At 59.0% G+C, this 22662-nt stretch overlaps 2 protein-coding genes across 8 annotated transcripts; one reads left to right on the forward strand and one right to left on the reverse strand.

Moving 5' to 3' along the window:
• The first annotated feature begins 45 nt into the window (after window positions 1-45).
• LOC119128627 (calcium/calmodulin-dependent protein kinase type II delta chain-like) lies at window positions 46-1856 on the forward strand. Its single transcript, XM_037261199.1, has 4 exons — window positions 46-572; window positions 631-706; window positions 774-871; window positions 1202-1856. The coding sequence occupies exons 1-4, from the start codon at window positions 473-475 to the stop codon at window positions 1414-1416; spliced, it is 489 nt and encodes a 162-aa protein (XP_037117094.1). The 5' UTR covers window positions 46-472; the 3' UTR covers window positions 1417-1856.
• Window positions 1492-22234, reverse strand: LOC119128614 (ankyrin-2-like). Of its 7 annotated transcripts, XM_037261166.1 has the most exons (44): window positions 22094-22234; window positions 21209-21634; window positions 16767-16868; window positions 16493-16591; window positions 16114-16212; window positions 15893-15991; window positions 15633-15818; window positions 15366-15389; window positions 14456-14554; window positions 14288-14386; window positions 13924-14022; window positions 13335-13532; window positions 13160-13258; window positions 12994-13092; window positions 12813-12911; window positions 12517-12714; window positions 12295-12393; window positions 12006-12104; window positions 11693-11890; window positions 11496-11594; window positions 11323-11421; window positions 11162-11260; window positions 10973-11074; window positions 10827-10899; window positions 10603-10738; window positions 10293-10368; window positions 10125-10213; window positions 9735-9776; window positions 9300-9509; window positions 9120-9218; window positions 8879-9036; window positions 8570-8781; window positions 7863-8067; window positions 7699-7795; window positions 7385-7616; window positions 7153-7278; window positions 6956-7084; window positions 6816-6842; window positions 6719-6743; window positions 4832-6331; window positions 2841-4561; window positions 2451-2581; window positions 2282-2372; window positions 1492-1969 (listed from the first exon to the last, which is right to left on the reverse strand). In XM_037261166.1, exons 2-44 carry the CDS (start codon window positions 21590-21592, stop codon window positions 1943-1945), a joined length of 8184 nt encoding a protein of 2727 aa, XP_037117061.1. In that variant the 5' UTR covers window positions 21593-21634; window positions 22094-22234; the 3' UTR covers window positions 1492-1942. The 7 variants fall into 7 exon arrangements, with proteins under 7 accessions (XP_037117061.1, XP_037117062.1, XP_037117068.1 ...); XM_037261167.1 differs by lacking the exon at window positions 15366-15389; XM_037261173.1 differs by lacking the exon at window positions 4832-6331 and having other exon boundaries at window positions 22094-22223.
• Between the last annotated feature and the right edge of the window lie 428 nt (window positions 22235-22662).

The following is a 22662-nucleotide window of genomic DNA, read 5'->3' on the forward strand; positions in this document are numbered from 1 at the left end:
CCCTCCCCCCACCTTCTTTCGCTCAACTATTAGACATGCGTTCAACAGTCAGAATATTAAAAAGAGAGTCAGACATAGTGACACAAAAGTCACAATCAAAAAGTTCGTGTAGAAAAAAGTTGATGAAAGTTGAGAATCATTGCGAAAAAGTCTGCATTTACGATTGGGGGGAGGGGAAGGTTGAAATGGACCATTTGGAATGGGAAAGAAGGTGGAAAGGAGGCAAAGTGCAGGCGGCCAGCACATACGCAGAGTTGCTATTTGCAAAGTAAAGTCCAAAGCACATCTTTGCGCAAGCACCAGTCCAAAGGGACACTTTGAAAGCAACAGCACATCTTTGTGCAAGCACCAGTCCAAAGGGACTCTTTGAAAGCAACGTTCCCAAAAAAACAGAGACAAAGGTGGAGTCCACCTCAATCCTGCCTGCCTGCCTGCCTGCCTGCCTGCGGAGAAAAGATCTGATCCGGCGACAATGCTTTGGCATCTTTGTGTGGCTTTGCTCTCCCTGGGGGGGATCGGAAGCAGCCCGGTGAGTGTCCAGTGGGCCGCAAACAGCAGTCAGCCCGTTACAGGTAAGCCTAAACAGCACGCAGAAGCAAACGGCCGTGTGAGTATTTGGATTCTTTCCAGCCCGCCAGCAGGAAATCATCCAAGCCACTGTCAAGCTGCTGAGCGCCGTTGCCAGCGGAGATTACGACACGTACCGGTCAGTTGCGTAGCGAGCGGTCAGTTGCAGTTGCATCCGCGTCCGACGCTTCGCCTTTGTGTCTCAGGGAAATGTCCCATCCGGCTCTCTCCAGCTTCGAGCCCGAAAGCTTGGGCGTCCTGGTGCGCGGCTTGGAGTTCCATCGCTTCCTCATGCAGAACGACGGTAACGACCACCTCTCGTTCAAACGAGAAACCATGCCTTGCTCCATCCAGAACAAATCGCGGAACAAAAAGAGTCAGAGGAGGTTACGTTGCAGCCGCCCAGCCCGCATGCTCGCAATTCCCGCGCAAACGCTCCAGCCTCTTGCATGCGTCATGTCGAGCTTGCAGAGGAATTTGCGACCCCTTCCTTGCGGGTGGCGACTCGCTACTTAAGTACTTAATCTCACCCTAAAGAGTCCCTGGCGATTTGGATTGGCGCTAAAGGTCACAGCGCCGCCTGGCCGCTGCCTGGCTGCTGCCTGGCCGCTGCCTGGCCGCCATGTCTTTTCAGGGGCGCCCGGACGTGCTGGTCACACGGTAGTGGTGGAGCCCCTGGTGCACATGCTGAGCGAGGACGCCGCCTGCATCGCCTACGTGCGCCTCACCCTGACGCCGGGCCGGCGCGCCAAGGCGGAGGAGACGCGCGTCTGGCGCCGAGGCGGCGACGGCACCTGGCGCCACGTCCACTTCCACAGGAGCGTCTCGGCCGCTCCGCACACAAACTGACGCAAAGTCCGTCCCCCAAATGACGACGCTGACCTCATTTGTCCCCAAAATGATGACTCCGCTAGCCACTCCCACAACCTAGTCGGGAATTTATTTGCAAACACAATCGTCAAACAAAGACATTGGGCAAGCTGCACGGCACACACACACACACCCACACACACCTCAACAAATTCTCTGTCATACACTCTCGCTCATTCTCACACGGAGTAGTCGCCATACACAGTAGCTGGAAATGAATAAAGGTGCATCTCCTGAACCGTTCGTCTGTCCGTCCGTCGGCCACATCGGGGCAACAGGGATGCGCTCTTTGGCCACGGATGGATGGATGATAGATAGATCCTCCCCACCCCCCGAAAAGAAAGGAAGCGTGAAAATGCCGCCAATGGTGAGAATGAAGAGTCCATCAATCGGAATGAAGACGGCAAAGAAAAGACAAGGTTACGCAGCTGCTCAGCTCCATCGTCCACCCGGTCTTCGGCGGCGGCAGTTGCTTTTTGCATGGCCATCGCTCGACTGCTGGACTTTACGCGCCTGGCTTCTGATGGGGCACCTTGATACACACACAAACACACATGCAAAATGGAAAAATGGCATGTCAAAAGGCAAAACTACAATCGCTTTGAAAAAAAAAACCCATGAGGATACATGATACAGTATATATTGCGCAATAAAACAAGATGGAATGACAACGGTGAGAAAAAAGTCATGAGGGTACGAGGCATCAATATGGAGGACTATGGAGGGAAGAAATGTAAAGTCGCTCAATCTGAATGAAAATGGCATTGTGCTGTGTCAATGCAAAAATAAAATGCAAAAAAGAGGAAGCCATGTGTGAGAAGAAAGTCAGAAAAAAAGCTCCTACTCCAGCGTGCGTCGTCGGTCGGGGAAGCCTCGGCGTAAGAGCGCCCGCCGCCACCGCCTGTTCCGAGCGCGTCGATTCGGCCGCCCCGCCACTGTGGAAAACAGCAAGAAAGGGGACCTGAATGGCGCCGAGGCTCATTGGATGCCAAAGGTGCTTTTGAAAGGCTCACCGTGTGGCCTCCATCTCATTGTGCCCTTTGGGCTCCGGTGATGCCGCCGAGGCACCGGCTCCGCTCTCCGTCGTGTCCACCGTGTCCGTGCGGTGGCTCTCGCTCTCTTTCTCCACAAATGCGCCGTCTGCGTGGGAGGACAAGGTTCCGTTGAGAGAGCGAGAGAGAGCGAGAGAGAGAGAGCGAGAGCGAGAGAGCAGCGCTTCCGTCTTTGGGCCGATGCAAAGCGCCAAATATTGCCAAAGACACTCGACTGACTTGCCCTTCGACACGTCGGAGGTTGAGAAAAGTAACAAGCTAACAAAAGTGGTTTTCTAGAATGGACACAAAACAGAGTACAGAAGTGTGAAAGGCACAGGCGCACCAACGCCTACCTGGACTTTGAGGTCCAGCGCCGGGGCTTGGTCGCGCTTGCGTCTCGCCAGCACAGCTGCGCCGGCGCCTCCCGGAGCCCGAGGCGTGCCTTTCCGTGGCGCTTTGGTCCCGGCGGCGGCGACGGTCTTCCTCGGGCCGCTCGGCAACCTCCACCAAAGATGGCTCAGAATGCCGGCGCGCCTCGCCGGCGTCTTTGCAAGACGGGCCGCCTTTCCCTTTGACGGGTAGTCTCGAGCGGAAGGCTTTTGCTTTCGACTCGGGCCCGGTCCAGGCAGTGCCGGCGGATGTCTTAGCCTTGACCAAAGTCCCTTGGGACGGCGCAGCAGTTCCGTTTGTTGGCCCTCTGCTCCTTTTATCTTGAGCAGATCTGAGCAAAGAATCTGCCTCAGGAGACTTTGACTTGATGGGGATGCGCGATTTGGAGGCGGCGGCGGTGGCGCCGCCTGCCGGCGTTTGCTTTTGAACTCGCCGGGCTGGCTCGGACGGGCTTTTCAGAGGGACTCCACACGAATCGGGGGGCTCTGCGGCTGACTTTGAGTCTTGCCGAGAAGAGTGGGATGACTCTGTTCCTCGCTCCGACCTGGTAAGAGCGGATTCTGCCGTCTCTGCATTGACGGTCGCATGACCAGTAGAGCCCGGATCCAAACAGGAGGAGTCACCGTGATGTGCCGGAGCCTCGAGGCTTTCCGGGTCGCGGTGATCTTTGGCCCAACAAGTGGAAAGGCCCATTTTGGGGATTTTCAATTTGGCAGACGTGTGATCGAGCTCAGTTATCGACGGAAGCTGCCAATCGGGACTTTGTTCGGAGCGCTCCTCGGCCTTGAGCTCTACTTTTAGGTTGAGGCCGACGTCACGCCAGCCGGCCGGCGCCTCGCCTTCTCGCCCGCCGTTCCCCGATACGGGCCCCTCGAGGGCATGTTGGGCAATTTGGAAAAAAGCAAAAGCGCCCCCGTCCTCCTGGCAGCTCCTCTTGGTCATGTCGATAGCGCCGCTTCGGGTCATTTCAAAAAGTTTCCCTTCCTGGAAGAGAAACGGGTTGGGTTCACTCGTCGGCGTGCTGCCCTCGGTTGGTGTTTTCTCCTCCGGTGTGGTGTCGGCTGTCCCTGGCCGAGACGAGGAGCCCGCTGCCGCCAGAGACGGGGAGCCCGCTGCCGCCAGAGACGGGGAGCCCGCTGCCGCCAGAGACGGGGAGCCCGCTGCCGCCAGAGACGGGGAGCCCGCTGCCACCAGATACGGGGAGCCCGCTGCCGCCAGAGACGGGGAGCCCGCTGCCGCCGCCGGCACCGCCAGATCGAGTATCTCCACTTCCTCCACTTTGCCAAAAGCACAGCACTCCGTCTTGGCAGTGACGCCTTTGGACTCAGTTCTGGGACAGTCAAGTTCCTCCTCTTCCGCGTGGTCGTAGATACAGAACTCGGGGGGTTTGCTCGTTTGACTCGTCGGAACCTCTGGCGCCGCTTCGGCTCGGTCGGTTACGTTAGGTGGAAACGGGGCAGTTTCTCCCGACTTGACCGCCTTTTGCTCATGGCTTCTATTTGCCGCATTCAACCTTGCGGAAGGTCCGTCGTCCGTGGCGGCAGCAACAGGCAGCGGCAGCGGCGGCGGAGGCGGCAGAGGCGGCGGCGGCACGGCGGCGGGCTTTTGGACTTTTGAGGAGTTTGTGTAGGCTTCCTCCGGACCGATTGGAGCCGTTGTTTGGCGGACATCCTTTGCCTGGGACCGGTGGTGCGCAGCGGCTGAAACACAAGAGGAGGCAACTTGAATTCGGGGCTGACGGGGAAACCTCACCAGGTGACCTGGCATCCCCGCATTGACACGGTGTGCCTGCCCCTGGGGAACTCCACTGATTTCTTTCTAGCTCTAACGCTTTTGGGAGCTTCGCCGCCGCCGCCGCCGTCCTCCGGCCGCCGCTTTGAATGGGAAAGAACGGTCAGGATGCAGGATGAGGAAGTGCTCACTTACCTGGTCGTCGCAAGCAAGGGTGTCGCGGGTGAGAGGACTCTTACCGGAACTTGTGTGAACCCGGTCCCGGTCGGCGCGGGCCTGCGGCTGCGGGAAATGCCCAAATGCTCGGTGGGAGGGTTCGGATTGACCGGCGGGATGGTCTCCCATGAGGGGCAACGCCGGCCGCTCAACGGGGCTGCTCTCTAAGGAGTCGCGAAGAGGCCATTCCTCCTCCTCCTCCTCCTCCTCGCAAGGGCTGGCTTCGATGGAATCTGGGGACTGAAGGGAGGAGGAGTTCCGGTCCAAAACAGGACTGCCCTCCAGCGAGTCTCTGTGGCTTATTGTCAAAGAGTCGCCGTCAGCCGATGACGGACTGAGAGGACGGCAATCTTGCGTGGTGGGCAAGCGCAAGCTGGCGCGCTGCTCGTCAATAGACGTTTGCGAGCGGGCTGAAGGCAACCCTGACTGCAAATGGCCACTGCCGCCGAGCTGCCGAGCGCTCTCTGAAAGGTCCTCGGGTGTGGCGCCAGATTTCAAAGAGTTGGGCCCGCTCCTCGCGTCAGCCTCGCCGAAAGGCGGAGCCGCGGTCAAATGGCTGGACGGCGGCTCAATTGTTGGACTCGCGCGCTCTTCTCCGTGGCGCGTACTCGGCTTTTCACGCACCGCGCCGGGCGGCTGTGTTTGTTGGTCAAGGCGCAGACTTTGGGGGCTTGTGTCATCAGAACTGCCACTCGTCACCCAGTTTGCGGGGGCACCTCGGTCTTCACCGTCACCTTCTGCGGCGCTCTTCTTTCTATCCACCTCGTCGAGCGGAGCCGTCTTAGAATCGAGAGGGACGGACGTCGTCCACGGGCTCGTCGGCGGTCTTCCGTACAAGCCCGACGGTGTTGGCGAAGGCTCTTTTTGAAAGGCTCGCATCAACTCTTTGACTGAGAGGCTGTCCCGGTGTTTTCCCGACCCGGCCGGGGGTGCGGCGGTGCGCGGGTGGCCGTCTTTGAGCGCCGGAGGCGTTTTGGCGGTGCCACGCAACGGCGGCGAGGGCTCACCACCGTTGCCGCTTTGCTCTGCTGCGCCCGCTCTCTGCTGTAAGGATTTGACTTTGTCTTTGACCGAGCCAACGGGCAAGCGGTTAGCTCCTCGCCCGTCTTTTGCTCTCGATGCGGCCAGGCGTGACTCGCCGGTGTCTTCTGCGGATGCATCGGCGCCCCCGTGAGCCGGCCGCTCGGCAGCCTCTCCTATCGCCGCCTCAGAGAGGAGGAGGAGCTCAGGCTCCCTACTTGCCTGGCGGTATGTCCCGCTCCTTAGTATTTGACTGACTTTCTCCAGGTCTTCTTTGACTTTCTCCAGGTCCTTCTCCATGATTTCTAAAGGTACTCTGGAAAGATCAGGCAGGCCTTCCTGAGAGGTGCGGCCTCCCAAGGCGGGGCGCCGTTCCTCTGAGGGACGGGCGGTCAAAATGGCCGTCATTTTCATCAAATCTCCTTTCATCTCCGACACGTCCGACAGGAGGTCCGCTTCCCGCGTCAGCTCCGCTTTGGAAAGCGCCGCTGCTGTCTCTTCGCCTTCCGAGCGATGAGTCAAAATAGAAGGAAAGAATTCAAATGAAAGGAGACAAACATTTGAGAGGGTGGTCAGGCCCAGCCGAGCCGAGCCGAGCCGAGCCGAGCCGAGACAAGCCAAGCCAAGCCAAGCCAAGCCAAGCCAAGCCAAGCGGTGGCAGAGGTACACATGTGACATGCGCTATTCTTTCATTCACCGGCCATCATTGAGGAAGGTCCAAAAAGGAAAGCATAGACGTGAAAGTCAAGCTTCAAAGAAAAGAAAGGCACCAAACAAGAAACAAGAGCACGACACAAGATGCAGCAGGCCAAGGCAGCGAGCGACCCACACTGACATAGAGAAAACGAAAAGAAGCGCAAGTGCGCTTTTTTTCTTGAAAAAGACCTTACGTTGCTCTCGCCTCGCGTTGTCCATCTGCAGAGAAAGAGACGGACAGGAAAGGCGTCAAGACTCGACATTTGATGAAAAACAACAAGCCGTCTTTACCTCTTCTTCTGGATCAGAATCAGACTCCTTTTTCCAAAGCAGCCAAGCATTGGGAGGGAGGGAGGGATGGGAGGGAGACAAAAAGTACTTTTTTTTTGCTCCTGACAATCCGCAATGAAACGGCTTGGGAGACGACTCACCTTGCGGAAAGACGGCAAGGCCACGTTGAGGTTGCACACGGCGTCATGGCCCAGCGCGGCGCCATAACTCCGGGGGGGCTCCTTGAGAAAGCACAAGCGGCCGCACGGCTCTCGGGCGTCGTCTCGGATCTGCAAAGGCCGGCTCGTTACGCTCGCTACGTCGGAATGCGCCGGGCGCCAAAGACAACAAGACAAACTTTGATGGAAAGCGCCAGCCGGTTCTCCTTGAAGGCAAAAAAGCTGAAGAGATGATGCTGTCCACTTTTGGCCAGGGGGACAAAGTTTCCACAGCAGTCCGCATAGATGGGCCTTCCCTCCAGAACCTAAAACAGAGCGAGAGCGAGAGCAATAGCAAGAATTGCTCGCCCGCCCGCCACCGGAAAAAGGAGTCCTGGCCCCTCCCCCCCGGGCTCCCGAAGCGCCGGCCACCTCCACATCTCGACTGCGGGCCACCTCGGCGAAGTCGTCTCGCTGCTCCGGCGTTTTGTCCAGTTTGTCGTCGGTCACGCAGAGGCAGCGCAGGTGGCCCTCGCTGGGCTCGTGGTAGCTTTTGGCCAAGATGACAAACTTGGCCATGTACGGCACGCAGATCAGCTCCCGGTACACCCGAGAGGAGAAGTTGACCGACTCGTGGACTTGCCGGCAGTCTATGAGCCAAAACCTAGAAGACGTGAAGGGGCAAACGACCGGTGTGGTTAGGCGAGGTGCGGTGAGGCGAAAGGGACGGACGGCCAGCCGGGCACCTGGCGGAAACGTTTGTGGTGAAGGACACGCGGTCGCTGGTAAACGTTAAGGGAGTGGTGCCGGTGATGTCTTCCCACTGGGCCGGCGTGGTTCCGCCTGAAAGAGGGACCGCTCCGACTGAGAAAAAAAAAAAACGCAGCCGCGCGGAGCTGACGAGTCCTACCCGTGATGCTGCAGAGCAGCCGTAAGGTCGGGGCGGAGCGGGAGGAAGCGGCGGGGAGCGGCGAGGCGTTGCCTTTGGGCACCGGGATGGTCACGGTGATGGCTTTGTGGAATTTCCTGCGCCGGGGCTCCAAAGTGACCACGGGGCTGAAGCTGGACCTGTTCCCCAGAGCCCTCCTGACCAGGTCCAAACTCACCGGCTGGGCCTGGAAGCAGACACGCCGGGTTGCCTCGGCCATCTTTTCTTTTGACCGAGATGCCAGATGGTTCGCTCGGCATTCGGGGCACGGGACTGGGACGAATTCCTCCGGCGAGCTTGTACCGTACGCGAAGCGGCTTCCCGTGAATCCGTCGGGCCGATCTAATGCGCGTCCGATACGGAAGCAGACAAATTCGATCGGTGGCACCGAGGACGTCCAGCCTCTGGCTTTTTGCCCCGAGACAAAAAGGACGGCAGACCGTAACGATGCCGAGTCCAAATGATTGGACGGGCGAACCATCTTTTCTGGCTAGCAATATGATGATGATGATGATAGAACTTTATTCATCCCACAGCGGGGAAAATGTACTTGTCACAGCAGCGCATACGAGTGCAAGAAAACAAGTGCCGAAATATCAAAAAGGATAAATAACAGACAAAGACAAAGACAAGTGCCGCTAGTAGAGACGACACTTGTCTCTACTATTGTCTTTGTCAATATGGCGTACCTGCAGGCCCACCCTGATCTTTTTGGTCAAGGCCCCCTCAGGAAAACGCGCTTGCACTTGGGGCACCACCGTGCTGCTCAGGACGCCTCCTTCCGGACCAATCAGAGCAGCGTCTTGCCTGACCCGCGACACCACCGCAAAGAATTGCGGGAGATCCCTGGCGATGATGCGGCAAATGCGCTTCTTCTGCACCTCCTCCCCAGAGTCCGGCTCTAGTGCGCGACAGAAGGGTGGCGGCAGTGACATCAGGGGGGAGGGGAGGCTTTGGGGGAGGGGAGGAGAAGGGACGAGACGGACGGACGGACGGACCTTCATCGTCCGCCGTGTTGAGGATCTGCTTGAGCTCTTCTTGGGTGTGCTCGCAGTGATGCTCCTTCCAGCTCTCTCCCGTTTCACTCCTCAGGATGACCAGCTCACGCTCGCCACCGCGCAGAGCGGCAAAGTGGGGCACCTCCACCACAACGGGACTGCGTGGCGGCGGCCGAGAAAGGGAGAGCAAAGGTTTACAAAGTCCGGCCGCTTGGGCTCTTTTGTTTTGCAGCCTACCTACCCCAGGAAAGTGGTCCCCGGCGGGCCAAGCTGCACCATTCTGCTCACCAAACTCTCGCCCTCGTTAAGAGGGGGCGGGGCACTGGGGAGGTGGAGCTTCCTGTGGTCGGCCACAGAGAAAAGACACGCACGCTGCACACAAGTGAATGCGGAAAGGAGGGAGGGAAGGCGGCCCCCTTACCCGAGCAGCTGGCCTCCAGACACCGCAAGCTCAGTGCCTCGCCTGGCGGCCAGAGCCGGGCCTTGGGCGAGGCGCTGCCGTTTTACCAGCCTGCAGGTCACACGTGTGGGCGCGCCGCACGTCCCCGGCGGGATGAGCACGCGCAGGCCGTGGTAGCGGCAACCCCGCATGGACCCGCCCCTGGCGTCCACCATGAAGCTAACCAGGAAGCTGAGCCGAGAGCAGACACACACTTTGAATGCTTGCGATGCAACCTGGCTGATTGCACCTCAAACGTTTCTCGGCAACACACACGACGACACGTATGCACACGGATCGGCGGGATCTGAGAAGCGTCCGGCTTGCCGCCGTCGCAGGCTTCCACCCAAAGAGAGGGAGGGAGCAAAGAGAACAAGCGGCGGGAACAATGGGAGGGAGGGAGGCGGCCGAGATCACCTGCTGAGATCCGCCGCGCCGTCGCGGCAAGGAGACCCGGGCCTGAGAGCGTCCACGGCGAAAGCAGAGAGAGAAGGAGGAGAGCGGGTCAGAATCAGGCAGGGCAGGGCAGGGCAGGGCAGGGCAGAGGAGAGGAGAGGAGAGGAGAGGAGAGGAGAGGAGAGGAGAGGAGAGGAGAGGAGAGGAGAGGAGAGGAGAGGAGAGGAGAGGAGAGGAGAGGAGAGGAGAGGAGAGGAGAGGAGAGGAGGGGAGCGCAGCGTTGTCCGTCCAGTGAAGAGTAAAGTTCCTCGGCCGCCCGCCACTCATACAACACGTGAGAATCACTCTCTCACTTCAGCACTGCATGCTGCTGCGTCATTGGCCGAGACCACGCTCGAGTACTGTGCGTACCCAGAATGTGGAGCAAGGTTGTCCAGATTCTCTGCGCCCCAACTCAGCCGGTAGGAGTTTTGCACCTTTCCCCTCGAAAGCCACCATGTCTGGGATGGGATCAAGCACAAAGCCGCCGCTCAATATAAGAAGCAAAGCGCAAACGGAATCTCTGCGCAGTGCGCATACCTGACAGGTGAGCCTTTCGTCCGTCACGCTTTCAAGTTTCTGCTGGTAGCTTTGGAGCGTGAAAGACCTTTCCCAACTGTGTTCCAGATGAGATAGATGATGACCAAAAAAAAAATGGAACATTGGAGCAGAGTGAGTCAGAGGAGGTGTCAGCGGGTCAGAGGAGACGTCAGCGGGTCAGAGGAAGTGTCAGCGGGTCAGGGGATACGTCAGCGGGTCAGGGGATACGTCAGCGGGTCAGAGGAGACGCGAGTGAGTCAGAGGAGACGCGGGAGTCCCACGCGTGCGAGTCGGCTGGATTTGACCCAACCTGCCGGCGTGCGCTCCTTCGTCGCCAAAGTAGTTTGCGTGATCCGGATACTGTCCCGGGAGCGAGTCGTCCCCGAGCTCCCGGAGGTCCTCGGCCCTGAGATAGTCCCCTCCGTCGCCCGTTATGGTGTCGTCGCCTTGAGAGAGAACGAGCGAGCGTTGCGCTTGAGAAAGGCAAAAAGGGCGGGGGGGGGGGGGGGAGGCTCGCTCCGGCGGCTGACTGACCTTCTTCGTCCGACACATCCAGTACTTCCGTCATTGTTTCCGGAACATTCAGCTTGTGTTTCTCCATCACCGTCTGGTGGTGGAATGCCTGCATCAGACTAGCGAGCGGACGGCGGGCGGACGGACGGACGGACGGCGCAACGTGCCGTGGTGGTGGTGGTGACCATCTCCTCCGTGACCACCTTCAGCGTGTCCACAACCGAGATGTAGCCCAGGCGCCGCGCTATTCCGAGGGCCGTGTTGCCGTTCTGGCGCCAAAAGGAAGAAAATGCGCAAAATGCCCATGAGCCAACGTGCCCGTACGTGCGTGCGTGCGTGCGGCAATGCGGACGTACCGCGGTGACAGCGTTGGGCTTGGCCCCGTGCTGCAGGAGGATGTCGATGATGTGCGTGTTGCCCTGCTGGGCCGCCTGGTGAAGAGGGCCGTAGCCATTCTGCGGGAGCGGCCGGGTTAAGCCAAAACATCAAGAGCGACCACGCGCCGCGGATATCGCACCTTGGTCTCCACGGTCACGCTGGCGCCGTTTTGAAGAAGGAAGGTGACCACCTTGCTGTTTCCATAGTGGCACGCCACCATGAGCGGCGTGTAGCCCAGCTGCAAAACAAGTGCGACAAGCTCAAGCGTGCAAAAGGTCAAGGCGCCGCTTTTGCGAGGGAGGCTTCCTATACTTTGGTCTGCTGGTCCAGGTCGGCGCCATTGGTGGCCAGAATCTGGGCGGCGGCGAGCCTGTCGTCCTGCGCTGCCAAATGAAGGGCGCTCAGGCCGCTCTGGAGCGCACAAAGAAAGAAAGGGAAGGAAGGAAGGAAGGAAGGAAGGAAGGAAGGAAGGCACTTCTTTTTCCACAGAGAGAGAGCCCACTTGCTACCTTGGTGCCGGCGTTGACCCGAGCTCCGTGATTCAGGAGCAGGGCGGCCATGTCGGCGTGGCCCTCCTCCGAAGCCAAATGGAGCGGCGTGACGCCCTGTTTGCTCAGCAGGTGGCTTTGGGCTCCGCAGGCCAGCAGTGCGCGGGCCGTCTCCACTTGGTTCTTCTTGGCCGCGATGTGGAGAGGGGTGTAGCCGTTCTGCGAGAGCGAGAGAGATGTGATCGCGACTGGCTTAAGCCGAGCCGAGCCGAGCCGCCTCGGAACAATTGACAATGCGGCGGCGCTGCCCGCCCTGCCGCTTGAACTCTCTGACCTTGGCCACGGCGTGGGGGGACGCGCCTTTGTCCAGAAGCAGAAGCGCCACCTTCTGATTATCGTAATGTGTGGCAACGTGGAGGGGTGTCAGGCCATTCTGGCACACAAAAGAAAAGATGGCGCCAAAGCCTGACTTTGGCTGTGCGCGAGCCGTCAAATGTCCCGCAACTACTGGTTGCGATGCCCAGTTGAACATCAGGGGACGTTGAGAATAATTGTCAACTTTGAGACCTGTCTGTGACTTAGGGCGGCTGCTATATAAATAAACTTGACTCGACCTGACCCACCTTCCCCACGGAATCGGGCAGCGCGCCACGCTGCAACAGAAGTTTGGCCACATCTCGGCTCCCGTACTTTGAGGCGACGTGAAGGGGAGTAAATCCTTTCTGTGGAAAAGAAAGGCAGAGGTAGAGTGGTGGCAGAAGCATTTGGCGAGCGGAGGATGGGCAAACGGTGGCGCCAAAGCCAACCGAGCGACAGCACACACGGGCGAGCACGCAGGTACCCGCCTTTGTGGGCAGCGAGCGCTCGGCCCCGGCCTCCAGGAGCACCGAGGCGATCTCCGGCTGGTCCTCCTTGGCGGCGATGTGAAGGGCCGTGTAGCCGTTGGCCGTGGCCGTGTCCGGGTGGGCCATGTGTTGCAGCAGCAGCTGGACGATCTCGCTTTTGCCCAGTCGGGCGGCAATGTGAAGCGGGGTCTGCTCCTCCTGAGGAGGCGGCGGCGCCGCACGTGCGTCTCAGCGAGACACCCTTTTTGCGCTTGCTTGCTCGCTTGCGGCGGGCGGGCGGGTGGGTGGACACTCACCCGGGCCCTGGCGTCCACCGTGGCTCCGTTCCTCAGCAGACAACGAACCACCTCCACCTGGCCGGCCCGGACCGCCATGTGCAGGGAGGTCTCGCCGCGCTGCGCAGATGAGGCCGTTGAAGCCCATTGAAGCCCATTGTGGCGCCGCGCCGCGCCGCGCCGCACCGCGCCTTTGACTCACAATGTTGCTCCTGTCCGGGGACGCCCCGTTTTGCAGCAGCAGCAGGACGATGTTGAGGTGACCCATGAAGGCCGCCACGTGGACGGGCGTCAAGCCAGACTGGAAAGCCACAGGCAAGTGAGCGGGCGGGCGGGCCCCTCCGGAAGCAAAGAGTACGACTCGGTACCTCGGTGACGGCCTGGACCGAGGCTCCGTATTTGACCAGCAACTCCATGACTTTGACTCGGTTCTTCTTACAAGCGATGTGCAGCGGGGTGAAGCCGTTCTGCGGAAGCCACGGCCAGCGTTTTACTGCCGAGCGACGGCTTGGGAACGGGAACAGCCGGCGGCGGCGGCGGTACCAGTGCCCGGGCATCAGGGTCGGCCCGCCGCTCCAACAGCAGCTGGGTGACCCGGAAGTGGCCGCAATGGGCCGCCACGTGAAGAGCCGTCAGGTAGTCCAAAGTCACGTCGCCGATGGGCGCACTGTGCCGCAGGAGCTGTTTGACGCAGTCCACATGATCGCCTTGGGCCGCCATGTGGAGGGGAGACAGCCCGTTCTGGGGAGCCATGCAGCGTGCGCACACACACACACGCACGCACGCACGCACGCACGCACGCACGCACGCACGCACGCACGCACACACGCACACACGCACACACACACACACACACACACACACAAACTCACACACAGACACGGGGGCTGGCATGGGCAACACTGATGGGCGGGATGTTGCTTCGGTTGGCCACCTTCGTTGCAGAAACCTGTCGTTTGCTTTATTCTTACAAAATTGCTTGTTTTCTTTTTGACTCGACGACGCTTGATCCTGGCCAAATGCCAGGACTGAGCCTTTTGTCATACTTTTACTCAACTGCAGCAGTTTGGCCAGCATGAGCGCTGCGCACACCGCCCCGCCCCGCCCCTTCCGCTGGCGTAAACGTGTCAACCTTTGTCCTGGCGAGTAGAGGCGCTCCCCGCTCCAGGAGGAGCTCAACGGCGGAGTCATGGCCACTCCGGGCGGCGCAGTGGAGCGGGGTGAGGCCGTCCTGCGGATGAGAAGGCGTCGACAGCAGCGGCGCACGACGTCAAACGGCGGGATGAGAAATGTTGCAAATCGCGCCCAATTCGTGCAAAAAAGTCTCAAGGAGCTTCACGTGCCCGCCGTTGACAGATCTGAATGGTTGGATGGATGGATGGATGGATGGATGGATGGATGGATGGATGGAGGGAGGGAGGGAGGGATGGATGGATGGAGGGATAGACGGATGGATGGACGGACGGACGGACAGAGGGATGGAGGCGAGCGCTCACCCTGGTTTTGGCATCTATCTGAGAGCCGCGATCCAGAAGCAGGCACACCATGGCGCCGTTGCCGCGCTTGGACGCCACGTGAAGGGGGGTGATGGCGTTCTGCACGGCCGCGAAAAAGCGCCATTATTTGACCATCCGAGCGCCGGATTCCGGCTCTCGGGCTCTCACCCTGGCGAGGAAGTCCACGGCCGCCCCTCGGTTGAGCAGGAGCGTGGCCACGTTGACGTTGCCGTAGTGGGCGGCGATGTGCAGCGGCGTGAATCCGCTCTAGGGGGCGGGAGCAAAAGGAACGTGAAGATGGGACTCGCGCCAAAGAAAAGGGAAGAAAGCAGTCTAAGACACGCTGCCGGCAAAAGCAAAATTCGGTGCCGTCACGCGTCACAAGTCAAAGACGGCGGCCGCAACGGCGAACGAGCAAGACAGCGCCAAAGGTACTCCTCCCACACTGCCGGAATAAAAAGGGGGCCGCCTCTTTTTTCCCCTCAATCCAATGGCAATGAGCTCTCAGCCCGCCTCAGGCCTTTCTGCCACCAAATGACGCACGCGGCAGGTAGGAGGAGTGCCCAAACGTCCGCCTCACTGTGCGGGCGAGTCGGGCTCAGGTGAAAAAGTCGTCAAAGGCGGGACAGGCAAGCGACGGGGATGACGGGGACGGAGGGAGGGAGGGAGGGCTGCCAAGAGCCTCTGAAGTGCGTGCATATGGGCTTCGTTTGCAACAGGCTCCAACCCAAATGAAAGCTTTCAAATCAAGGCAGCGAACTTTGAAGCGTCACAAAGTTGTCACGCACGTTGCAAGCAACCTGTTGCAGGTTTGAATGTCAATTTTAGCAGCCCTCCCTCCAGTCCAGACGGCTGATGACGAGGCATGCAATGTTAGGACATCTATCCAGGGCTGGCTGGCTGGCTGGCTGGCTGGCTGGCTGGCGCACGCACACACACACAAAAGCATGCTAATGTGACAGAGTCCAAACATTCCCAAGGCAAAACGGGAGCACGGAAAGAAGAGCCAGGGGCCACCGAGCCAGGGCCAAAAACAAGTCGAGAAAGGCAGGCGCTCCCAAACGGCAACGACATCTACCTCGGTGCTTCTATTGACCATCATCTGAAGCGGGGGACACCACGGAAGAAAAGCTCAGTCAGTCAAACTCGACAAGGCGGGGGACCACGCTGCAAAGTCAGAGGTCATCTGAGTCGGCCTTCAAAGGAAGACGCAAAGGGAGCCCCGTGCCGTGCGTGCAGTCGGCGCGCCGGGCTGGCCAAAAGTCACAGAGAAGGGTCGCCGAGGGCGGGGCTCGGGCAGAGCCCGCTCGGGCTCGAGTTCGAACTCTGGCTCGGGCCCACCCACCTTGGAGCGGACGTCGGCGTTGTGGTCACTCTGGAGCAGCAAGGCCGCCGATTTGGTGTCGTCCTTGCGGGCCGCGATGTGCAGGGCGGGCAAGCGCACTTTGCCCTTGGTGTCGTTCTCCAGCAAGACGGACACCACCCGCTCGTGGCCTTGCTGGAGGGCGATGGCCAGAGGAGTGAAGCCGTCCTAAGACAGAAATACAATGCGCCGAGTGAGCCGGCCCGCCTGCAGCCAGACCACACTTTGGAGCCGGTCCCCACCTCTGTGGCGGCACTCTGGTTGCCTCCGTTCTCCAGGAGGTACCGCACCACGTCCAGGTGGTTCTCCTGCGCGGCCATGTAGAGCGGAGTGAATCCATTCTGCAAGCGGACACACGGCGGGGGGGGGGGGGGGGGGGGGGGGGGGTTGGTGGGCGGTTGTTGGGGCTGGTCTCTAGTTCGCTCAGGAAAAGGGCCCGACCCGACCCGGCCTGCCCGCTCACCTGAGACTGGCCGTTGATGTCAGCACCTCGCTTGACCAGTACTTTCACCACCTCGGCCTGCCCGGCCAGAGCGGAGATGTGCAGAGCCGTGTTTCCTTTCTGAATGAGCAAAGGGCCCAAGCGCACATCACGTTACATCACGTTACGTCTCGTTACGTCACGTTACGTCTCGTCACGTTACGTCTCGTCACGTTACGTCTCGTCACGTTACGTCACCTTACGTCACGCTACGTCACGTTACGTCGCGCTACGTCACGTTACTTCACGCTACGTCACGTTACGTCACGCTACGTCACGCTACGTCACGTTACGTCACGTTACGTCACGTTACGTCACGTTACGTCACGTCGCTCGCTTAGATGACGCCCTCCAGGCGCACCTTGGTTGCAGAGTTCAAGGCAACTCCCCCTTCCAGCAGCTCCTCGACAAGCGCCACGTGACCCTCCTTAGCTGCCAGGTGCAGTGCGTTGAGTCCGTTCTGAGAAAGGAGAAGAGGATGCTTTGAGGATGCTCGGAGGATGCTCGGAGGATGATCGGAGGATGATCGGAGGATGCTGAGGACGCCACACTCCGAGGACGCTCTGACCCTTCCGCTCAAACGTGGCCACCCAGGTTGAAGCGGATCGTTCACATGACACAAAATGTGCTTTTACCTGATTGCTGGTGTTGATGTCCACGCCGCCTTTCAGATACTCCAACACCTTGTCGATGTTGCCGGCCCTGGCCGCGCGCAGGAAACTGGTGTTGCTGTCGGACTGCAAGAGACCGCACGTCAGCCAACACGCCCCCGTTTGAAACAGTCACGGCAATACGGATCGCAGAAGTTACGTGGGCCACGGAGTCGACCCGTATCGTCGTGGAACGCGGTCGGGAGAGCCTGATCATGGGATCGTTTCGAGCAAAGGTCTTTGGAGTGGCTCGATGGCCCATCAGATGTTTACTTTGTGACAAGACTGAAATGCTTTTGCCACCCCGGCCGTGCCGTGCGGACGGATGGATGGATGGATCTTTTTGGCATATACTATGGGGCGCTCGGTCCCTGCTCACATTGGAAGCGTGTTGAGGGGAGCCGCCTCCAGAGCAATCCCCCTTTTACCCGCTGGGCCCTGCAGAGTCACAACAGGCAGATTAGGAAAACTCTAATCCGGGATTTGCTCAATCCGCGTTCACGGCCAGAGCCGGGGCCGAGCGCGTGCCGGCCGATGAGCCGTCAGACTGTCAACTGACAAGATGGCCACAAAAACAACACGCTTGAAGTAAATCAAATGCTAACAAGAAGCAACATTCCCCATTTTGCGGCGTACACATTCTTTTGCTCTTCATGCTGTGTGCGTGCGTGCGTGCGGGCATGCGTGTGTGTGTGTGTGCGCGGGTGTGCGTGTTCTTGGATGCGCTACAACTAAATGCCTTGACTTGCCAACCAAAGAGACAGAGGGCGGAACCATCAACCTGAGCCGGCCCCCCCATTACAGGAACGTCACGCACGGAGCGGTACATACACACAGTCACATCAATTCAACCTTGCGGCCCCCAAAAGACAAGAAAGCTGCAAGGCGTATTTCCGTTTGCAAAACGGTGCCGGGGCGGGGCGGGGCTCGAGGCCAGCGCCGGCCGCGATGAGCCGGCCCAGCCCCCGGCCAAGAAAAGCACGGGCTGCCGACAAAGGGCAAATTGAAGAATCAGGTGGGCCGACCGAAGCGGGGCCGACTGGAGCGGGGCCGAAGGCGGCGTCCTACGGCATTTTATTTACCGCCACTCAAGTTCAACACTTGGGCGGAGATCCGGCTTGGCTCGCCGGCATAACTTGAAGAGTCTTCAGCGGTCGAGTACGCCTTTGCCTGGCTCGCCTCCAAAGCGGGACAAAAACTGAAGGGCCAATGAGCCGCTTTTTCACCATTTGCCTGCCGGCAGGGCTCGGAACGGCAGACAAAACCGCTTTGACCGTTAGCTTGGCGTTTGCCCAGAACAAGGACAAGCGGGCGCGAGAGGGAACGTGGAGAGGGACTGTGACGCCGTCGTTGGCGATGAGGGGCGGATGAGAGGACGCGGCGTGGAGAAAGCGCAGGACGCGCCAAACGGGATGAGCGAGTACCTTGCGCCTTCGTTCCGCCTGCTCCCGGGAGCGCCGCCTTCTCTCCTTTGCTTTCTCCAGGGCCTTCAGGTCGGCAGGTGGATCCATCTCCGACCTGGCCTTCTTAATGTGGGCGGCGGCGTGCGCCATGGCTGCCCGCCGCCTCTACGCTCGGACAAAAGGGGAACACCTGACTACTGCTGCCGCGAGTCCTCCCACGGCAAAGGGAAGGCAGTGCCAAGGGGTGAGGTGTGTGGGGGATGGGGGGCTTCCACCCTACAGGTTCAAAGCGACTCGCCTCTCGAAATCCCTCCCGATTCCATGTGCCGACGCTCGTCGTGTCGTGCGCAAGAGTGTGAGAGAGGTGGGATTACGCTCACTCCCTCGCTCGGCCGGTGGGGGAGGGAGGATGCTGAGAGAACACACAAGAGGGGAGGGGGCGGGGCAGAGGGAGCGAGGGAGGGAGGGATGGAGGGTGGGTGATCAGGATTGGAGCATCTGCACCGCTCCACGCACAGGAGCTACCATCTTTGCAAATAACAGAGGGGGGGGATCTGCGAGGTAGCAAATATTCAGATGGTACTTCTGGGAAGCGGCGGCATCAGCTGGCGGCGGCCAATGCGCGGCCGCAGCAGCAGCAGCGGCCGCGGCCGCAGCAGCAGCAGCGGCCGCAGCAGCCGCAGCAGCAGCCGCAGCAGCAGCAGCAGCAGCAGCAGCCGCAGCCGCAGCCGCAGCCGCAGCCGCAGCAGCAGCCGCAGCCGCAGCCGCAGCAGCAGCCGCAGCAGCAGCCGCAGCAGCAGCCGCAGCAGCAGCCGCAGCAGCAGCCGTAGCATCCGCAGCAGCCGCAGCAGCAGCCGTAGCATCCGCAGCAGCCGCAGCAGCAGCCGCAGCACTAAATATAACATGCCGATGGCACAGTACGACACGGCGGTACGGCCCGGCACAGACTTCATGCGAAGCCAAACCTCAGTGGCTCTACCAGCGAGACGCCGATGGTGGCGGCAGCGCCCCGAGTCGGGACTTTGAGAAGAGCAGACGCATTTTTCCCAGCCATTATTGGGACTTTTTGGTACATTTGCAGCCTAAAAGCAGCAGCAAGTGATGCACAATTGCGCTGCTCAGGTTCTGGCACAGGCAGGTAAATCTCCTGCTGGCTGTTGCTCTACAAAGCTCTCAACGCTCTCACGGAAAAAGCCGCAACGTGCAACTTGCTCCCGGCGATTCTCGGCCGTAGCGATGAGACGACGCTCTCAAGCGTGCTTCTGAACTTCTGGCTGGAGAAGCGGCGGGCGCAAAACTACCCGCAGCCAGCGTCGCGTCGCCATCAAAGCCCGGCGGCCGGCCCCAAACTTCTATTCTCCCCGTGGCTGCTTTTTCAATCCATCCAGCTATCCAAAATCCAATTCCTGGCTTTTGCCGTCTATCCGGCTTATCCGGGCTCTGGCGTTTATTCCGCGACCAGCAAACGGCGTATTCGCTGTATTCTTTCCATTTTGCGTCGCAGTCGAGGCGTCGCTCCTTACCTGGCCCGACTGCCCGAGCACCATGACGGACGGCCAAAGAATATCAAAGCACAATCAAAGGGGAGTCGGCTCGCTTCCGGGAACATCTGAACAGGCCGGCCGGCCGGCCGACAAGGGGGCGGTGGGCTGGCTGGCTGGCTGGCTGGCTGGCTGGCTGGCTGGCTGGCTGGCTGGCTGGCTGGCTGGCTGGCTGGCTGGCTGGGCTGGCGGGCGGGCGGGCGGGCGGGCGAGCGCGCGTCCTACGTGCGGGAGACGTGAATAAGAGACAAGAAGCTTAAGTGCAGGAAAGAGCGTCCTGCCGACTGGGTGGATTAGCGCCGCATTAGCAGCTAACTTGCACACAAACACCACGCGCATATGGACACCAGCAGAGCGAGGCTCGGAGGGGGTTCCGCCGGCCCGCCACCTATCCCGCCGAGCCGACTCGCTAACGAAACGCCGTGCGGTGACTCTGGCTGTCGGCTTATCCGTCAAACCTGACCCTTCCGAGACGCCGGATCTCAAACTTTGGACGCGGAGCTCCGCCTCCCCAAACAAAACAAAACAAAACAAAACAAAACAAAACGGGTTGTCCAAACGCCAATGTTGTGACCTGTCATCCAAACACAGAGGGGGTCGCGGGACGGCCACAATGAGGGTGAAAAACACGTCCATAAAAAGTACCTTTGTAGACACTGGAAGCCACCATCATACCATCAACACATATTTAACAACAATAACAACAAGAAAGATCTTCCTGGCGTCGTTGACAACCGCAGCCGAGACGGCAGGCCGGCCAGTCGCTGGTAGCGGACGCCGTCGCTCAACAACATCCCTTTCGTGAGCCGCTGTCGAAACGCGACCGGCGAGGTCCGCGCTGACCGACCGCCGGCGCGGCCCTCGTCAGCGATTCTTCCGAGGAGGCCGAAAAAAAAGTCCAAGCTTCCGTCGTAAACCCATTCAAACTATTTGCGATAACTAACCCTGGTGACAGAAGGCAGCCCCAAAGCTCTCGAGGATAATTAACCAGGGCTGCCACGGCCCGATGCTAAACCTCCTCATCATCAATGCCCCCATATCATATATTGATTTGACCCCAACCCGACTAGCCCCGACCTCACCCACGACCCGGCACTCGGTCAGTGTTAAAATCACATCAAACCAGGGGAACTTCATGGCTAATCAAATCATGACGACCCGTATATGGCCCTGGATCCAAATCAGCAACGTATGACTCCAAAATACACAGGATGGGGTCTTTGTTGTTGTTGACCAAAAAAAAAAAAAGAGAAGCACAAAAAAAAAAAAAAGCATGGCTGGCTTGAAACGGAAGAAATGTGGAAGCAAGCAACACAAAGAGGGAGCCGGGACCCACCCTGTGGTGTGAGAGCCTTCTCCTCCTTCTACTGGCCGAGGCAGCAAAGCAAAGAGGTGCGTGCGTGCGTGCGTGCGTGCGTGCGTGCGCTCAACAATGAAAAGCGCATCCCCGAGATGGCCCCAAAATTGAGGCACATTCATTTACCTTCTTAGGTCTCTTCCTCCTCTGCCCCAAGCCATTGAGGCGATCGCAGGGATCCAGTCTGTAGTGGTAGTCCTCACTCATTTCTGAGCGCCCCAACCAAAACGGGGAGGGGGGAGTTCCGTTTTTTTGTGTTTGTTTGTTTGTTTGTTTTCTTGATATCCGCACCAAGCCGCACCCCCCTGGCCAGTCAGCGAAAAACACACCCGGCCGTCTCGTGTCAAAGTCTGCAAAGACAACGCGGACAAAGCGCACAAGCAGAAGGTGGAGCAGGGGGCGGTAAGAACGCGGTCGGTGGCTGGCTGGATGGATGGCGAGGCGAGGCGAGGCGCGGCAAGGCGAGGCGAGGGGGGCGCTTGGGAGGAGGGAACACAATGGTGTTGCCATGGCAGCAGATGTCACCAGCTTTTCTCTGGAAACCTCGCCCCGCTAGCAAAACAAGCCATGTCAATGCACGCCGGCCAGACGAGGCTGCATGGGGCTCCAATAACTTACAAATCGTTCACAAAAAAAAAAAAAGTCAGGTTAAATGGTTTGAGATGAAATAGCCCAATTGTAAATAAATCTTTGGATTTGCAATTTTTTTCAACTGAAATGGTCCCATTTCAACGAGCTTTAGGGCTCGACGGAGTGGCCTCTTCGAAGATCATTGGTCCATAGCAATGAGTGACATCTCGTTTGACCAATCGCAAGCCGGCCTTTCCTTAATTGGGCAGGCTGCGTCTACTGGAAAAGTTCGGACTCTGTTGCCAACGTACTTCAATCGACCTCGACTGATTTCTAATGTAACGTCGCACAGGCGTCGTGAAGCGTTTGAGCTTCAAACATCAGCCATCATCACACTTTGAAGCTCTGCGAGCGTCAAATGAGAGGAAGATTTACTCCTACCTCTATTGGTCAAAAGGTCCATGCCAAAGCCGCTAGTTTGGTTGCTTCGTTTGTTTTTCGGTCCAAGGCGTCGAAAAATGGGCGACCGCGCGTCCCTGATTGAATAGCGGCGATTAGTTTCCTTTTAAACTCTTATTGGACGATGAGATGTCAACCAACCAGTTCTTCCTTCGCCTGGGCGGCCCATTTAAACGCCGGCCTGCCAAAGTTGTCCACTTGGTGGCACTGTCTAGCAAGATTAGACTTCAAACAGTATTTGTGACTCGAGTTTTTGGGTGTTTTAGCCACGTAGAACTTTTTAGGGGCTTGCATATTTACCCTTTACACACGCATTTAAACTTATTAAGACACAACGAGCTTTCAAACACAATGTCGACACGTGCAAAAAGAAGGCGTTTACGGTCGCCTGGAAATGAAATATTCCGGGGGCCTTTTCAAACACGATGTCGACGTATTTGTAGACACGTGCAAAAAGAAGGCGTTTACGGTCGCCGGGAAAGTCGCCAAGGACTCGTTTCCATTTGCAAAGCTGCCAGTGATCCACCAAAGTGCACATTTTGCATTCAAGC

Source organism: Syngnathus acus, chromosome 10 (assembly GCF_901709675.1).
Source record: "Syngnathus acus chromosome 10, fSynAcu1.2, whole genome shotgun sequence".
NCBI lineage: Eukaryota > Metazoa > Chordata > Actinopteri > Syngnathiformes > Syngnathidae > Syngnathus > Syngnathus acus.